The 17198-nt window shown below is 48.0% G+C and overlaps 1 protein-coding gene across 1 annotated transcript; it reads right to left on the bottom strand.

Annotated features, from left to right (window-relative positions):
• Positions 1 to 7018: 7018 nt before the first annotated feature.
• Positions 7019 to 16794, bottom strand: LOC122740828 (steroid 17-alpha-hydroxylase/17,20 lyase). The gene is made up of 8 exons (XM_043983592.1): positions 16498 to 16794; positions 13670 to 13805; positions 13156 to 13385; positions 12354 to 12440; positions 11708 to 11908; positions 10991 to 11160; positions 8107 to 8210; positions 7019 to 7634 (listed from the first exon to the last, which is right to left on the bottom strand). Exons 1-8 carry the CDS (start codon positions 16792 to 16794, stop codon positions 7357 to 7359), a joined length of 1503 nt encoding a protein of 500 aa, XP_043839527.1. The 3' UTR covers positions 7019 to 7356.
• Positions 16795 to 17198: the final 404 nt, after the last annotated feature.

Here is a 17198-nt window from a genome sequence, read left to right as displayed (position 1 = left end):
TGGGCAAGTCACTTAACCCTCATTGCCCAACAAACAAAACTATAGCACAAAATCACCATTTCCAGCAAACACTTATTTAGTGCCTATTACATGCACGGCCCCATGCCAAAGTTGAGCTTATGAAAGTTGGGGCTTTCTTCATACATTGGAGCCAGGATGGAGTACTTGTAGGGGCTCAGAGAGCAAGCAGAGAAACCATTACCCAATGCAATTCTTAAAAATGCTCCAAGTCAGTCAACTAATGTTTATTAAGTGCCTATTATGGGCCAGACACTGGAGATACAAAGGTAACCCCCCAAAACAAAAACAAAAAACAGTCTCTGCCCTAAAGGAGCCCACAGTCTAATAGGGAAGATAATATTCAAACAACTACAAACAGGCAAGATACAGTACGGGATAAATTGGAGGTAATCTCAGAAGAGCCGGCATACAGAATGCAGCACCTGGAGTCAGGGGGACCTGAGTTCAAATCCAGCCTCAGACTTACTAGTTGTGTGACTCTGGGCAAGTCATTTCACTGTTTGCCTCAGTCTCCTCATCTGTAAAGTGAAATGGAGAAGGAAATGGCAAAGCACTCCAGTATATCTGCCAAGAATGATTTTCGCAATTTCAGAAGACACTAAGATAGAATTGTTTCCTTCCCTGCCTTCATACTAGACGGTTTTCTGTCACTTTCTGGAAGTGAGAGAGCAGCTAAACCTGCTCATCAGCTTTCTCCCAACAAAGATCTGGAGCCTAGCCCAGGCCCCCTAGGGCAAGAAAGGGAGGAGGGAAGGAAAAGGCTGCTTGTGGACAAGTTTTTCAAGACTGTTAGTGGGGCAGCTAGGTGGCACAGTGGATAGAGCACTGGCCCTAGAGTCAGGAGGACCTGAGTTCAAATTTGACCTCAGGCACTTGACACTAGCTGTGTGACCCTGGGCAAGTCACTTAACCCCAATTGCCTCACCAAAAAAAAAAAAAAGACTGCTAGTGATGAGAGAGGTCCAGTAGCATCTAGACTAGTTTTAAAGAGGCTTCCCCCCCCCCCCCACCATGACCTAATGACCAAGGCAGAGGGGAGGGACTAGGAGGGTCAGGACCAAGTTTAGCTTTCTAACCTCATTGCAGTATGAATGGTGCAGTCTGGAAATAATGTTAATTGACATTTATTTAGGAAGAATAAGAGGATTATAGCAGGTAGGAATGAAATGTTTCATCCTGCTGGATGAAAGAGAATATCAAGCAATGCAGTTTGATTTAAAGGTGTAGGACTTGGAGGGAGAGTCAGTCAACAACAAGCATTATTTTATTTTATTTTATTTTTTTTAGTGAGGCAATTGGGGTTAAGTGACTTGCCCAGGGTCACACAGCTAGTAAGTGTTAAGTGTCTGAGGCCGGATTTGAACTTGGGTACTCCTGACTCCAGGGCTGGTGCTCTATCCACTGCGCCACCTAGCTGCCCCAACAAGAAGCATTATTAAGTGCCCAGTGTTTGCTGGAATTGGTGAATTTTTACAACAGCTGGTGTCAGGGTTTAGAAGCCACCCCCTTTCAAGAAAGATTTAAGCTTGATGAAAAGGGGCAAGGGAAGCTTCCTAACAATGAGAGCTGTCCAAAAGTAAAAAGAGCTGCCTCTGGATGGAACAGGTTCCTTCAAACAACATCTGTACAGGTATATTACAGCAAAGCTTGCTTGTTCAGAAGATTAGATGGGCTCTGGAAGGCTGAGCATGTGCGGGCCTTATAAAGAAGCAGGTTTTAGTTCAATATAATGGAAAACAGTTAGTGAAAGGAGCAGTATCTGAACCAAGTTCTTCCTGAGCCCAGGAGTAGCACGCTATCCATTGGGCCACACTGTCTCAAGAGCTCTGGTCTCAGTGCCTGCCTGGGCTGCTCCAGGTTGGCCTTGATGTCTGTTGGGAAGCTCAGTCTGTGACTATTTGGAAACGAGCCTGGGTCTGTGATTTCTGTAAAGGCGAAGCTGTCTACCTGCAGGAGCAGAGAGGTCAGTGGGAGATGCCACTTCCCAAAAGTAGACATCAAGTGACCTGGAGTAGTTGGAGGGAGCAGGAGGAAGGTGTGCTAGGGACTGTGCTCAGAAGGGGTAACGGGCATAAAGGCTGACGCCTACCTTACTGCAAGTCCACAGGCCTAGTATTTTTTTTTTTTTTTTGGTGAGGCAATTGGGATTAAGTGATTTGCCCAGGGTCACACAGCTAGTAAGTGTTAAGTGTCTGAGGCCGGATTTGAACTCAGGTCCTCCTGAATCCAGGGCTGGTGCTCTATCCACTGTGCCACCTAGCTGCCCCCTAGTATTTTTTTTTAACTTGATGGCTTTGCCAAAAATAGCCTAAGTGACCACCACCAAGGGAAGAGAAAGTTCCCTGTACTGGAGACAGAGGTCAGTCAGATATTCACCACCACCACCACCAATGCCCAATTCCCAGGGAGAAGTGTGAACTTTCTCCTGCTCTTCCCCCCCTCCAATGGCCTCTGAATGAAGGAGTCTGGACACCCAGGAATTATTGTCATTGTTGAGTCATTTCAGTCATGTCCAAGTCTGGGTGACTCCATTTGGGGTTTTCTTGGCAGAGATACTGGAGTGCTTTGCCATTTCCTTTTCCAGCTCATTTTACAGATGCAGAAACTGAGGCACACGGGGTGAAGTGACTTGTCTGGGGTCACACAGTGTTTGAGGTCAGATTTGAACTCACAGAGGAGTCTTCCTGACTCCAGGCCTTGCACTCTATCCACTGCGCCAATCAGCTGGCCCAATGAGGGCCAAGGATAGGTCAACCCCTATTGCCAAGCCCAGGGGCAGGCAGTGCTCCTGGCTCTCCAGGTCAATGCTAGTGCCCTTTGTCTTGGTCTGGAGGCAGAGCTCAGACCCAAGCACTGCTGATGCAGAGAGGCTGCTGCCACTCCACTGGGGTTAAGTACCGGGTCATTTATACCCTGTGCAAGAGACCAACCATACTCACTGGGACCAGGTTTTGGCTTCATTGTCTCCTTCACCCCTGGGGCTCTGTTAAGGATTGGTGGGGGAGATTGCGGGTCTAGGTGAGGTGGGGTTGAACTTAATTTATATCCAAAAAAACAAAGGCTCCAGGTGGTTCAGCCTAGAGTGTGGCGGTAGAGACAGGAAAGGCCTCTTCCCTCCCAAGGTGGCCGGTGAAGCTGAATCTTGAAGGAAGCCAGAAATTACAAGAGGCAGAAGGGAGGAGGGAGAGCATGCCAGGGAGGGGGCACAGCCAGTGCAAAGGTCTGTAGGTAGGACAGGAAGTATCACATGTGAAGAAAAGCCTGTGGGTCTGCAGACCTCAGGAGATGAGTAATATATAAGAAAATGGACAATCTTCCCCTTCCTTCAAGCTCTCCCTAGGCTCCATACTCACTGACTGTGTCCCGGGACTCTCTCAGGGGCTGCCATTTCAACTGTAGACATGCGTGCTATCAGCTGCTTCTCTGTTACAGCAGCTTGGCTTTATCTAAGACAGATGACCTCTAAGGTCCCTTCCAACCTGAAATCCATGATTTAATACGATCTGGGGAAAGAGCAATGTTTTTGCTTGGATTAGCCTTCAGGTGCCTTCCCCCTCCATTTATCTTTTGTTGTTACACCTAAATTTCTTCCTATATTCCCCCCATCTGCTCTCCCAGGGAGCCATCCTACAAAACAAGAATTCTTATAAAGAGAAAGAAGAGGGGAAAAATAAGCAAACCTAATCTAAGAATCTCCAAACTCTTTTTGGGCACAGAGGAAGCCATGGTCATGGGTCTGCTTTTGGTCACTAAGCTAGGTCCCAATTGAGAGGCCTTCCCAGAGTCATCTACCTGAGGGCTACAAAACTCCCTGAGAGGAATTCATTTGGGTAAGGCAGTTGTTTGGGTATTCTGGGATTCCTTGAAGGGCATCTGGGATGCTTGGGGTAACTTGGACTCATTCATAGCCCAGAAGTTTCTCAGATCTCTATGGTCAGCTTGGGCAAGGGGTGGCCTCCTGGTCATAGCTCAATGGAAGATGAATGAAGAGTGGACACTCCATGCTCTCCATGTTCAGTCTGAATTGATTAGGGTCCGTTAATCAGATATGTCTTAGAGGCTGAGCAGGACAATGAAAACTGAGCCCAAGGTAAGGCTGGTGCATTGGTCTGTCGTTGATTGACACAGAATGGCCAAATTCATAAATGTCCATGCCATCTGTGAAATGCTGGAGGACTCAGTCGGGGAGAGGAGTCAATCGAGAATGTCTGCAGGAAACTTGTCAAAACGACCAGACAAGGAGAACGGAAGAAGGTGCTTTAAAGATAGTTTAACCCCCTCCTTAGCCAGATAAAAAAACTGAGGCCCAAAGTAGGAAGTTCATCACTTGTTAACTATATCCTCAAATCCCAGGCCAAAGTGGTGGTAGTACTTGAGATCAGAAGGCCTAGAGTTGAAGGTAGTCCTATGAATGTGGTGAAAACCACATGGGATACTGGTAAGTTTTTGTAGAGTGCCAAGACACGGGAGCCTCAGTTTAGATAGCACGCTCATTGTCAGGAGATGCAGACAGCTGGAGCAGAGGTCCTCCGCCTGCACCAGGCTCAGGATCAGGGATGGGAAAGGAAGGAGGTTATTTTGGCTCGGCTTGGTGAGGTCTAGTCAGGGGGGGTGCCAGTAAATGTTTATTAACTCGCTCTGTCCAAAGCACCACACACTTTTTTTTTTTTTTTTTGGTGAGGCAATTGGGGTTAAGTGACTTGCCCAGGGTCACACAGCTAGTAAGTGTTAAGTGTCTGAGGCTGGATTTGAACTCAGGTCCTCCTGACTCCAGGGCCGGGGCTCTATCCACTGTGCCACCTAGCTGCCCCACCCCCATCTCTTTAAGTTTAGACCACCAACAAAACAAGAAATCAAGGCCTGGTTTTTGTAGCATTTGCCGATTTCTGAGGTGTAAATGATTCCACTGAAAATTTAACAAGTGCCAGCTGGCTCCAGCAAACCCTTGGACTGCCCCGTATTAGGAATGGTTGTAACTGCAGTATATGGTTAGGGTAATAAGCAGAAGGGAAAGAAGCAGCAAAGAGGCTAATGGGGCAAACAGACCATCCCCCACAGACTAGAGCTGCTGCACACAGATGTCCACAGACTTCCCAGGAGTCTTACAAACTCAGGCCCTCATCCACAAGGGGCGAAGGAAATGCATATGTGTAGTTTGATATAGCTCTTCTCCACTGCAACGGTATAGAGTACAGGTCAGACTAGCCAGCAGTGGGTCAGGAAACAGAGAACAGTATTCACTGAGTCATGTTTCAGGGGATGGCGTGTGACTCTCCAAGGCAGGGTGATGTAGTGGAAAAGACACTATCTTGGGGATACGACCAAGTTCTATAGGGTACAACTGGAAAGGTATGTTGGAAGCAGACTAAGGAGAGACTTGAGTGCCTGGCTGAGGATTGTGGGGGTTGCTTCTCTTGGCTCGATGGGTCAGCCTGAATCCAATGGGATACTTCCTTTTATCAGCAGGTTTGGGATCAGAAATAAGGTCAAAGGCATGGAGGATCCCTGATTACTGGGTACTGCATGTGATAGAGAACAGAGGGTGAGGCCATTTGTGTGTGTGTGTGTGTGTCTAAAGGGAACATTCCATTCAGCTTGAACCAATCCACTGGTCATCATGCATGTGCAAAGTACTTTGTTTCAGATTGTGAGCACATTTAAAATGCTTTATTCTGCCCTTCCTTGCCTTCCATCCCGCCATTCTGTCACAACCCCGTTACCTTTCTGGGTAAAGGACCTGGTGGGTGGGGCAGCTGACTCGAGCTGGTCGAGGAGTCAGTCTGGAGGGTGGACTGATTCGAGGGGTGGGGGTGGGGGTGGGGGTGTTTTGGCCCCTTCCTAGCAGCTCAAATGATGTGCAAGTTGGAGAGGTGGCCACGCTGTCCCTTCCGGCACCTTTCTACAGCCCTCCCTCCTAGCCAAGACCCCAGAGAGTGACTGAGAGGAGCCTTTTCCCAAGTAGATTCCCTGTGCTAACATCAGCAGAACTGAACCAGCTGTGTTGCCCAGGTTAGTCGCCCATGCCAACTGTAGGTTGGCCCCACGTTCTTAAGCACTTCCCCCAGCTCTCTAAGCTACTCTTGGGCTATCTTAGTGGTGAGACTTGGGGAAGGAAATTGCTCCTCCAGGATGGGCTTGGACTGCGGGGTTGGGGGAGTGAGGACCCTAAATCACCATCACTAGATTTTCAACCCTTCCTCCTTTGGTGGGAGAAGATTGGAACTTGGAATCAAGGACAGGTTTGCCTCTCTGTCAGACCCTCTCCTGCTCCCTCAGAGGTCGGAACTCTCCTGTGGATGTTTGTCTCTGGAGTTCAGACCATTGTTATCCGTTATCTGTCCAGCTCAACACCCGAGTCACCTAGGCCCTGACCTCAGCCTCCCTTTAGCCCTTGTGCAGGACTGCCCTCCTGTGACGGTTCTGTAGTCCTCATCTATTAGAGGAAAAGGTTTGGGGCAGCTGAGAGTCCAGTGCTGGTCTACCTGGATAGATAAACATGCTTGACTTCGGTGGACTGAAGACCCATCAAGGGTCCTCCTTCAATCATAAGTCAGTTCAAGGAGGGCTTGGAGACTTGGAGTCTGTTTCCTAGAAAGACCTGAGTATCCAAGTGTGGAGTGGGCGATGGCAGAGAATCTGGATTTCTAGGCTAGCAATGGCTAAGTCTTCAGTAGGGGCTCAGTCTTCAGTTAGGAGAGCTATGAGAGCCCTGTGTTTTTCTGGGGCTGGAGATGGATCACAGGGGATATGAGGAAGAGCTAGTTGAAGTCTTGATCCTACCTTTGGGGAGACTAGAACACCCATCTGGCTGGTACTTCTGATCAGCCTGGACTTTTTTTTTTTTTTAGTGAGGCAATTGGGGTTAAGTGACTTACTCAGGGTCACACAGCTAGTTAAGTGTTAAGTGTCTGCGGCCGGATTTGAACTCAGGTACTCCTGACTCCAGGGCCAGTGCTCTATCCACTGCGCCACCTAGCTGCCCCCGTATGGACTTTTGAGTTAGAACTAGTTACTACAGGGACGTGGCATACAAAGAATGGCCAAGAGGACTGGACACAGAAACAATCCCAAGTAGAGGCAGCAAATCAGAAGGCCAGAAATCATCCATCCCCCAAGGCTCTGGCCTGCCTCTTGGGGCTGAGGCTGATGGAAGGGAGAAGCATGGTTTTCCAGAGTGGAGTGGAGGTAGGAAGGAAGGGACTGAATGGCAGGAATTGATTCTATGCTTGAGGCAAGGGAAAGATACTTCCCTGAAACAGCAGCTTTGGGGCATCTCAGGCTATTTCTCATTACTTCCTTCTGCATTTTGCTTATGGAGGACAACCTGACTATTCTCTAGGCATTGACCTGAGCCTCCTTCCAGGCCTTCCGAAGCTTGAACTTTAACTTGAAGGGCACCATCTGAAATACCACTCCATCTATTCCCTCTAAGGAGGGTAATTCATCATCATCAGCTACTTCCACATCAAATCTCTGTAGTATCCAGGCCAGAAAGAGGAGTAACTCTGTCCGGGCCAAGAACTCCCCAATGCAGACCCGGGGGCCACTTCCAAATGGAAAGTAGCTGGCAGTCGGCATGATGAGTTGTTCCTTATTCTTGTCCAGGAATCGTTCTGTGGAAGAGTGAGTTAGTAGGTCAGTATTGTGCCACATGCCTTAAAATCAGACTCCCATTGGGGAACTCCTGGTTGGAAGAGGGAAATCTTATATCCCTTGAACAGTCCTTAGACTGAAGAAGTGACATAGCCTCAGCCTCAGGGAAGACGAATATAGAAAAATACACAGCTTCCTAGCCTACAGAAGTTCGGGTTTGATGTTCTAGGTTCAAAGAGCCCCTTGTTTTGGGCCCTTTGCTCTTAGCACAGTGCCTGGTACACAGAAGATTCTTGGTATTGTTTTGTTTTTGCAGGGCAGTGAAGGTTAAGTAACTTGCCCAGGGTCACACAGCTAGGAAGTGTCAAGTGTCTGAGACTAGATTTGAACTCAGGTCCTCCTGAATCCAGGGCCAGTGCTTTATCCACTGTACCAGCTAGCTGTCCCCACACAGAAGATTCTTAATAAATAAAAACCAACTGACTGACTTACCTGGCTTAAACTTTTCTGGCTCATTCCACTCCATAGGGTCATGATGTATGGACCACAGGTTGATGTAGATCTTGGTGCCTTTGGGGATATTGTATTCTCCAATGCTGTGAGGAGAGGATACATCATGCCACATTATACTGTCCCTTCTTTTTTTCCTTCTTTCCCTGCATATTGGTCACATCTACTTTGGGGGGGGGGGCAGGGTAATGAGGGTTAAGTGACTTGCCCAGGGTCACACAGCTAGTAAGTGTCAAGTGTCTGAGGTCAGATTTGAACTCAGGTCTTCCTGATTCCAGGGCCAATGCTTTATCCACTATACCACCTAGCTGCCCCAACATCTACTTCTTAACTAAAGCTGACCTTTCCAAGATCATTAATGATTTTCTAATAACCAAATAGCCAAACTCATTGGTCTCTTCTCAGGCCTCTCCCTGCTCAACCTCTCTGCAACACTGGGCACTGCTGACTCTGACCTCTTTCTTACTACCCTCTCTTCCCTGAGCTTCTATGATTGTACACCTATGATTCTCATCTACTTCTGACAGCTTCTATTTTCTTCCATTCCTCTTCAACAGCCATCTTGCATTTTTTTATATTTTTTTTAACAGTCATTTTAAAAATGTGTCTCCCTGCCCCCGCCACCTCTCCAGGTTCTGTCATAGGCCCTTTCCACTACTCCATACTTGGCCCTTTAGTGCCCTCATCTGCTCTGTTTTAGCTATCAGTTGTATTGAGGACTCCCAGATCTGTATCTTTAGCCCTCACCTCTTCTCCCAACCCAGACCTACATTTCCATCTGCCTCCTGGACAGCTCCACTCTTAGCCATTCACTTGAATCCCTACCATCAAAGGCTCTAACCAGGTTCCCTGTTACATACCCTGAAAGCAATGCCTCCCTCTGTAGGTTTGAATTGCCCACAGGGGTAGGAGATTGCCAGACTGTCTTCCTGAACTTCTTACATTTTGTTTTTTTTGTTTGTTTTTGTTTGTTTTTGTTTTTTTTGTGAGGCAATTGGGATTAAGTGACTTGCCCAGGGTCACACAGCTAGTAAGTGTGTAAAGTGTCTGAGGCCGGATTTGAACTCAGGTCCTCCTGAATCCAGGGCCGGTGCTCTATCCACTGCGCCACCTAGCTGCCCCACTTCTTACATTTTGAAGTTGCAAACAATATCACAACCTCAATTTACCATCTTTTCCCTCCAAACCAGCTCCTCCTCCTTACTTCCCTGTGATTGTCAATGTCATCATCATTTTTTAAGACAACCAGGCTTAAAAACTCCAAGTCCCTTTGGCATCCACCTCCCTGACTTTTCACATCCAGTTATTTCCTAGATCCTATCATTTCTCCCTCTGAACATTTCTCATGGGCACACCCATTGGAAACTCTCATCACTTCTCCCCTCTATGCATAACGGACTTCCCTGACACTCTTTCTGTGCTCCAAAACACACCAGGACCCAAGTAATCTTTCTCAAGTTTACTCTGTCTCTGTCACTCAGAACTTTCAAGAACTCCCCATTACCCATACCAGTAGTCTCCAAACATTATTGCTGCTGCTGCTGTTATTACTACTACTACCACCACCGCTGCCACTACCACTACAATACAGTCCTATAAGTTTAAAAAAACCACAACTTGCTGGTGGGTCTACTGGGTAGCAGTGGGAAATTTTCCCAGTGGCACCTCTGTAGCTGCTGTGGTCAGAGGTTAGGTTAACTGCTCTCAGAGGCTGACTGGCTAGCTCGGAAGGGGGAAGATTGGAAGCTTGCACAACTAGGGATGAAGGACTGATATGAGTGAATTGTAGGTTTGATCGTATTGGGTTGGGTGGAATGTAATCCATCAACTACCCCTTGGGGTCAAGCTATAGCCTCCTTGGGGTCATGCCACACCCCTCACTTTGGAGATAATTGACCTGAAGAATGTGCTTTCAGAACTCATCTTGCCTTTTCTTGCCTTCTTATATTTGTTCACACTGTTCCTCATGCTTATAATGCACTCTGTCCCATCTGCCCTTTGCAATCATTCTTTCCATCCTTCAAGGCCTAACTCAATTGTCATCTCTTCCATGAAGCCTTCCCTGATTCCCTATAGCCAGAAGTGATCTCCTCCTATGACCTCTCTTAAAAGCATTAGATCTATATTTCTCCTATGCACTTAGCACAATCTTAATTGTATTATAGTTAAATGTGTCCTTGCCTTATCTCCTTTATTACAAGTTTTCTAAAGTCAAGGATCATATCTTATTTATCCCTATACCCCTTCTGAGAATTTAGCACAAGGTTCTGAACATTTGGAGGAGCCCCTTATCCCTGGGACTCATTCCCCCTTTCTCCTTTTTCTCTTCTTTGGTTTCCATAAGAACAAAACATGAACTAGATTGAAACCATTCTCACTCCGAAACAAACATTTTTGGGACTTAATGTAATTCACCTGTAAAGTGGAGGAGGTTAGACTGACTACATGAGTTCTAAAGACCTTACATCTTTGACATCCTATATTTTTGGAAAACTTATGTCTTTTACTTTGGAGTCAGTGGGCTTTGTAAAGGTTTTCTCTGTCCCCTTGGCATTAGAGTGAGCCTGATATGGGAAGGAGAATGCATGTCCATATGTACATGCACACATGAATATCTCTATGTAAAAACGCTCTGTGATAGCCATTGGACTATGAGCTTCTGAATATCCCACAGCTTTCTGTCCTATCTCTGGGGCCAAGTCTGTCCATAACAGTGGAGGTGGGTAGGTAGTGATATGTATAGATTAATTGATGGGTAGACCATTGGCTGAATTGAGAAAGAGGGGGTAGATTGATTAAAGGATTGATGATAGGTCATTGGGTGATTAGGAGTATTTCAGCAAGTGGATAAAGGAAGTGGGCATACCTGCTGTCAGTACATGCCATATGGGGGATGAGCAAAGGAGCCACTGGCCGTATGCGGAGTATCTCACGTATGGAGCACTCTAGGAAGACAAGTTGGTTCCTGTCACTGAGCACAGGTGTTCGGCTAAAGCCAATTTTCTCATCAATTTCATTCTGGATCTTCTCCTTTACCTGGGGAGCATATGAAAGGTGGATGTGACACAAACTTCTCGGTCAAAGAGAGGACTGGTATGAGTGCATGTGTCTATGTGTCTTTGTGTGTAGGAGTGTGTGTGTGTGTGTGTGTGTGTGTGTGTGTGTGTGTGTGTGTGTGTGTAAGACTAAACTTCCAGGCCAGGGAGGCTGAATCTTGAGGTGGATGCTGTACCCTTGTGAGATGGGTGGAATAGGGACAGTGTGCTGCTCATGGGTTCCATACCCTTAAGGAGCATGAACACTTAGACATGGGTCTCCACGGTCTTGTTCCTGGGGACTCTGGCCCGTGTCTGGAGGGGAAGGATTGGGGAGAGAGAGGATTGCTGCTTAGATGTCTGCTCACACATGTGGTGTGACCCAAGGAGCACTAATGCTGGAGTTAGCTGTCACTGGCCAGAGCTTCTCATTTAATAGCATTTCCATTCCAGGAGCCTGGAGATGGGCAGAGGTAGGTAGCCAATTTCCCTGAGCTCTCTCTGGGGTAGTGGACTAAGCACCAGAGAATGCCAGAGGACAGTCCCACCTGGGGATAGTGCAACATATAGGCAAGGAACCATTTAATGACACTGCTGCTCGTCTCTACTCCTGCTCCGAAGATGTCGCCCACTGTCATCAGGATGTGCTCATCTGTGACCTCTGTCTCTTCGGCCAGATGACCGTTGTTCATCTTGGCCTTCAGCAGTACATCCAGGAGGTTGTTGACAGAATGAATGTTGAATTTCTCCTGGGAGGACAGGGGTGGGAAGGGGATCAGCAGGACTTTCCTTGGCTACCTTCTCTAGAACCCAGAGCCTCTTCCCCTCTCCCCATCTTCCTCCTCCCACCTCTCCACTCCCATCCCACAGCCTTGGTTTGAGAAGCCATGCCCAGGAGCAGGAACACAGTCAAGGTATGCTGGCATCATGATCAATGTGCACAGTGAATAGGGGTTCTTTTCAACTAGTTTTTTGTTTGTTTGTTTGAGGGGTGATGAGGGTTAAGTGACTTGCCCAGGGTCACACAGCTAGTAAGTGTCAAATGGCTCAGGCTGAATTTGAACTCAGGTCCTCCTGAATCTAGGGCCAGTGCTTTATCCACTGCACCACCCAGCTGCCCCCAAATGGAGGTTCTTGACAGCATTCCCACCCCCTCTTCTGACCTCTCCCAGCTTGTGCTGTTCTAGCACATACCTTATGAATTTTAATTTTTTTCTCCAATAGCTTATTTCGGGCTACGACGCTCTTCTTCAGCACTGTCAGTTCTTTGCTGGGAAACACCTAGAAAGGTGGGAGGGGTCGAAAGGGAGTGTTTGAGGTAGATCCTCTCCCTGCCCCCAACTCCATTGTCCTTCACTTCACTTTCCAGCTTCCAGAGACTGGGCCTTTGACTCTCTGCCTCTTCTCTCTTATCTCCCCAACAAATATTACCTTTCCTGATTCCCTCCTTACTGCATACAGTCTCCCACCAAGCAGGGAGAAGGTCCCTTGAAGACCCGCTGGCTGGGGAAGCCAGGCTGAAGAGGCCTGGGTCTTTGGTAGCCCCATGTGCACCCCTAGCCAATCACAAGTAAGAACATGTTCTATATCCAGCCTCATCCTTGGCATCAACTGGGGGTGACGGGGGCAGGGGGAGAAGTCAAAGGTCCTTGCTGTTGAGGACTTTATGGTTTGGTTGGGGAAAGAGACACACACAAGCAATGAGACAATATAAGACAGTCTATATAATTCAGGGCTGGATTCTGTGGCTTGAATTGTAAGAGCTGTAGTTCAGAGGATGGAGAGATTGGTGTGGACTTTTAACAGTCAGGGAAGGCTTCCTGGAGGAGGTAGGACTCAAGTTCTTCCTTTGTCAAAGAGTGGGAAAGATTGGGATTAGGAGACCAGGTGCCTTGACCAACTGTGTGTGTGTGTGTGTGTGTGTGTGTGTGTGTGTGAGAGAGAGATGTGAGATGGGAAGGCAGGGGGGAGGCGCCTCCTCCCTGTGAGCTCTTACCTTAATCCAGGGAAAGATGTCAACCAGGCTGTCCTTGCCTATATTTGTGATGATGTTATAGCTGAAGTTCATCATGGTCTCTATGTCCTTATCATCATGCTTCCAGGAAGTGCTGAAGCAAAACTGGCAGATCACGTTGGCCGAAGCCATAAAAAGGTACAAAGATGGATCCATGCTCTGTCCCTGTGTGGCAGCCAGGCACTTGCACAGATAATCGGCCTCTTGACAGACTAGGAAGACAGAAAGGAAAGGATGGACAAGGGTTGGGTGAGGCCAGAAATAAAGGGAGAGAGACCAACTCTACCCCCCCCCCCCATGGACTCCACCACCACCATGCTGCCCAAGACAGTCAGTTTGAGGATGACCACCAGGTGGCAGCATCAGTCTGGGCTCATTCTAGTTACCCGTTAACCCTCAATCAGTGGCCACTGTCAGTCCCTGAGCCCAAGTACTTCCTAACTTGCCCTGGCCCCCTCCCTGCTGATCCCAAGTAGCCCCTGGTCCTGGCACTCACTGATATTTTCAAAATTCACGGATCGTTCCTTAAACATGGTGAAGGCAGATTGCACCAGCTTTCGATAGGTTCTCCACTGGGGACCATACTCAGTGAAGGCAATCCCCTTGCCCATGGACAGGATGTCTGTGGTTACCTTTGGAATGAGGGGAAGATTAGATTCAGGGTGTGTCACACTCTAATTCCTTCAAATTGCCCCCACGTTCCCTCCCCAAGGGGAGATGATGGACACTAGTCTTGGGCTTCCATCCAGGCAGAAGAGTAAAAAAAAGCTGCACCCAGGTACACAACATAATGGCCATCATCACCTTGCCCCCCACCCCCACCCCCCCAGTTCTGCCAATTGTACCATCATAACATCTCTCATCTCTGCTCTCTTCTCTCCTCTAGCACTGCTACTACCCTGCTCTGGGCCCTCATTTCATACCTGAACTACTGTAATAACCTTCTGGTTGGTCTCCCCCTGAATTAGGGCGCTCCCCATTCCAATTCACCCTCCACTCAGCTGATAAATTGATCGTCCTAAAGTCTGACTATATTACCCTCCCCCCACCCCCCCCCCACCCCGCCCCATTCAGTAAATCACCTCCAGGAAAAAATATAAAATCCTATTCAGTATCCAAAGCCCTTCATAACCTGGCAAGCTTTCTACGTTTCCAATTACATCTCCCCCTCCCTCCCCTCCTACACACACACACACACACACACACACACACACACACACACACACACACACACACACGCCCAAACACACACGCACTGAGATCCAGTGAAACCGGCTCCCTTGCTCTTTCTCCAACAAGACCCTCCATCTCCAGATTCTGGGCATTTTCCCTGGCTTTCTTCCGTGCCTGGAATGCTCCTTCTTTTCATGTTTCCTGGCCTTTCTGGCTTCCTTCAAATCCCAGCTAAAAACTCATTTTCTGTAAGAAGTTTTTCCAAATCCCCCTTGATGTTAGTGCCTCCCCTCTGTTGATCATCTCTAGTTTATCCTGTTTCTATCTTGTTTGTATATGGTTTTCGTGTTGTTCTTCCCCTTTTAGACTGAGCTCCTTGAGAGTAGGGACTTTTTGCCTTTCTTTGTATCCTCAGCATTTAAGACAATGACTGGCACATAGTAGGCACTTAATGCATGTTTGTTGACAGACTGACTAAACTGGAGTTAAGAGATATGGCACTAAGCCACCTTTGGCAAATCATTTCCCTTCTCTGGGCTTAATTCAGTTCAACAGACATTTATTAAGTGTAATTTTTTCCCCTCTATAAAATCAAGGAATTGGTTTTGATCATCCTTTCCAGTTTGGTCCTAGGGGAGTCTGTCAGTCATTTTATCTCCCTAGGTCTTTGTTTGCTCTTCTGCAGAATGGGTAGGTTGGAGGATTTCTCAGCCTGAGTCCATGGAACCAGAGGAGGAAGAGCTTCCCCACAAAAGCCTTGGTCCCGGGCTCTATTGGAAGAGAAGGTAAGTATTCCTTCCTGGCATGCTGCCTCCCTTAAAGATGCTAAGGGAGAGGGGAATGAAGAGAGGGGAGTGAGAGGAATGCCACACAGCGAGATACACAGCAAGCCTTCCTATGGGCCAGGCAGCTGGGGTATAAAGGTAAAAACGGACTAGCCCCTGCCCTCAAGGACTTTCCATATGACTAGAAGTCATGTCCAGGATGGGCCAGTCTGGGGGCCAGCTCCCAGTTTGCTACCCAGAAGCCTCAAACCTGGGCACTCATCCTATCTGCCCTCTCCCTCACACAACCCCAATAGTTTTTTCTATCCTCAGTGCTGTCTACTTGCTACCTTTCCATCTCTGTTGAACACTAGCCCAGACCAACCCTTCTCCAGCCTTGGAGAAGAAACCCTGATTAGGTTGGAGTTCTCAGCAGCCAGTTGTCAAGTAAAGAGGAAACATTTCAAATCAATGAAGAAATCCTAAATTACAAGATTTAGTCGTCAGGTCCTCTGATGCCCAAATCCACTAAGTGATTGGAGGGACACTCTTCTGGGGGAGGTACCTGCTCTTGAAACTGTTGGTATCCCCAGTAAGGGATGGGGTAGAAAGAAGGGAACCCAAGTATAACAGCAGAACCCTAGACTTCTCCTTCTCCTTTCTCCCCTCTTTCCAAATTCATTTCCCACTTCCTTCTGCCTCTCTCTCTCTCTTTTGGAGAGACAGTTGGGGTTAAGTGACTTGCCTAGGGTCACACACTAGTAATTGTCAATTATCTGAGGCCCGATTTGAACTCAGATACTCCTGAATCCAGGGCCGGTGCTTTATCCACTGTGCTACCTAGCTGCCCCACCTTTTCTCTTCAATTCCTCCTCCCTTTGAGATTTTTCCAGCCTTGACTGACTCTAATCTTCAGGGGAAAACTCTAGAAGGAGACAGAGAAGAGGAAGCTAAGCAAGGCAGGAGCTGGAAACGAGAGGGGAAGGGAAATTGTCATCTGGAAAAGACTGAGAAAACCTCTTTTTGGCTTTCTCTGAGAAAGAAGAGCATGTTGCCACCCTTCTTATTCCTCCTCAGAGACTAGTTGCTCCCATCTTACAGACAAGGAAGTTGAAGCCCAGAAAGGTCAAAGGATTTTGCCGATGTTGCTCCTTGAGTCACAGGCTGAATGAGAGCTACCATCCAATTCTCCATATTGCCAGCCTACCCTGTCATGCTACTTCTCACCCAAGTCCATAAAACGGGGGGGGGGCATGTACCCTTTTGCCCTATTAAGCAGCACTGAAGCTCATCCTCACATCGCTCCCTACTCCCAGGATCTAGGTCAGACATGGCTCTTTCAAGGTCCCCTTCCCCAGTGGTTCCCAACAATCATCAAAAAGCTTACCATTTGGGGCCGGCTGCCAAAGTCCCTGCCCTTCTTGAGAAGCACCTCCTTGGCGAATGAGAAGTGGTTCACTACCACAGTGTACCAAGGGCCCATCCAAAAGGCAAAGATGTGGCCATACTTCTCCTTAAGCTTGGTGAACTGAATGTGTGCTGGGTCAGGGGATTTCATATAGGGAAGACTCCCAACAATGGGCAGAGAGGGCAGACAAGTGGGATATTTCTTGCCCAAAGTTCCCAGCTTCTGCCAGATGTAGTATACCAGGGTCAGCAGGGAGATTGTGAGGAACCACCACATCCTGGTTTTCGGGTGGCTAGAGAGAAAGGATATGGGAGGGATGAGCCAGGCTGTGATGGATGCGGGCAGCAGAGGGCAGGCACACTGGGGCCCCGCAATACTCCAGCTGCCTTTTTAAAGGTGGCCCTGCTCATCACCTTGACTTGTGTGATGTTATCCCATGCCTGGTGAAGGTTTTCCTTGGAATTTAGCCAGGCCTGGGTCCTCTCCCTTGACGAAAGGAGGAGGAGGAGAGAGGGTGAAGGCTTTCACTAACTGTGGTCAGGGTCCTGTTACCTCCCACCTGCAGTTGCGGGGGCGGGGGGGGGGGTGCGGTTGGCCTGAAAATCCTCGGATACCTCTGGTGGAAATCATATGCAATTTAGTTTGGGGAGTTTTCTTCTTTTTCAGCGGAGGGTGTAGAT

This window comes from Dromiciops gliroides, chromosome 2, assembly GCF_019393635.1.
Source record: "Dromiciops gliroides isolate mDroGli1 chromosome 2, mDroGli1.pri, whole genome shotgun sequence".
NCBI lineage: Eukaryota > Metazoa > Chordata > Mammalia > Microbiotheria > Microbiotheriidae > Dromiciops > Dromiciops gliroides.
This window is presented reverse-complemented; position numbering and strand designations above follow the sequence as displayed.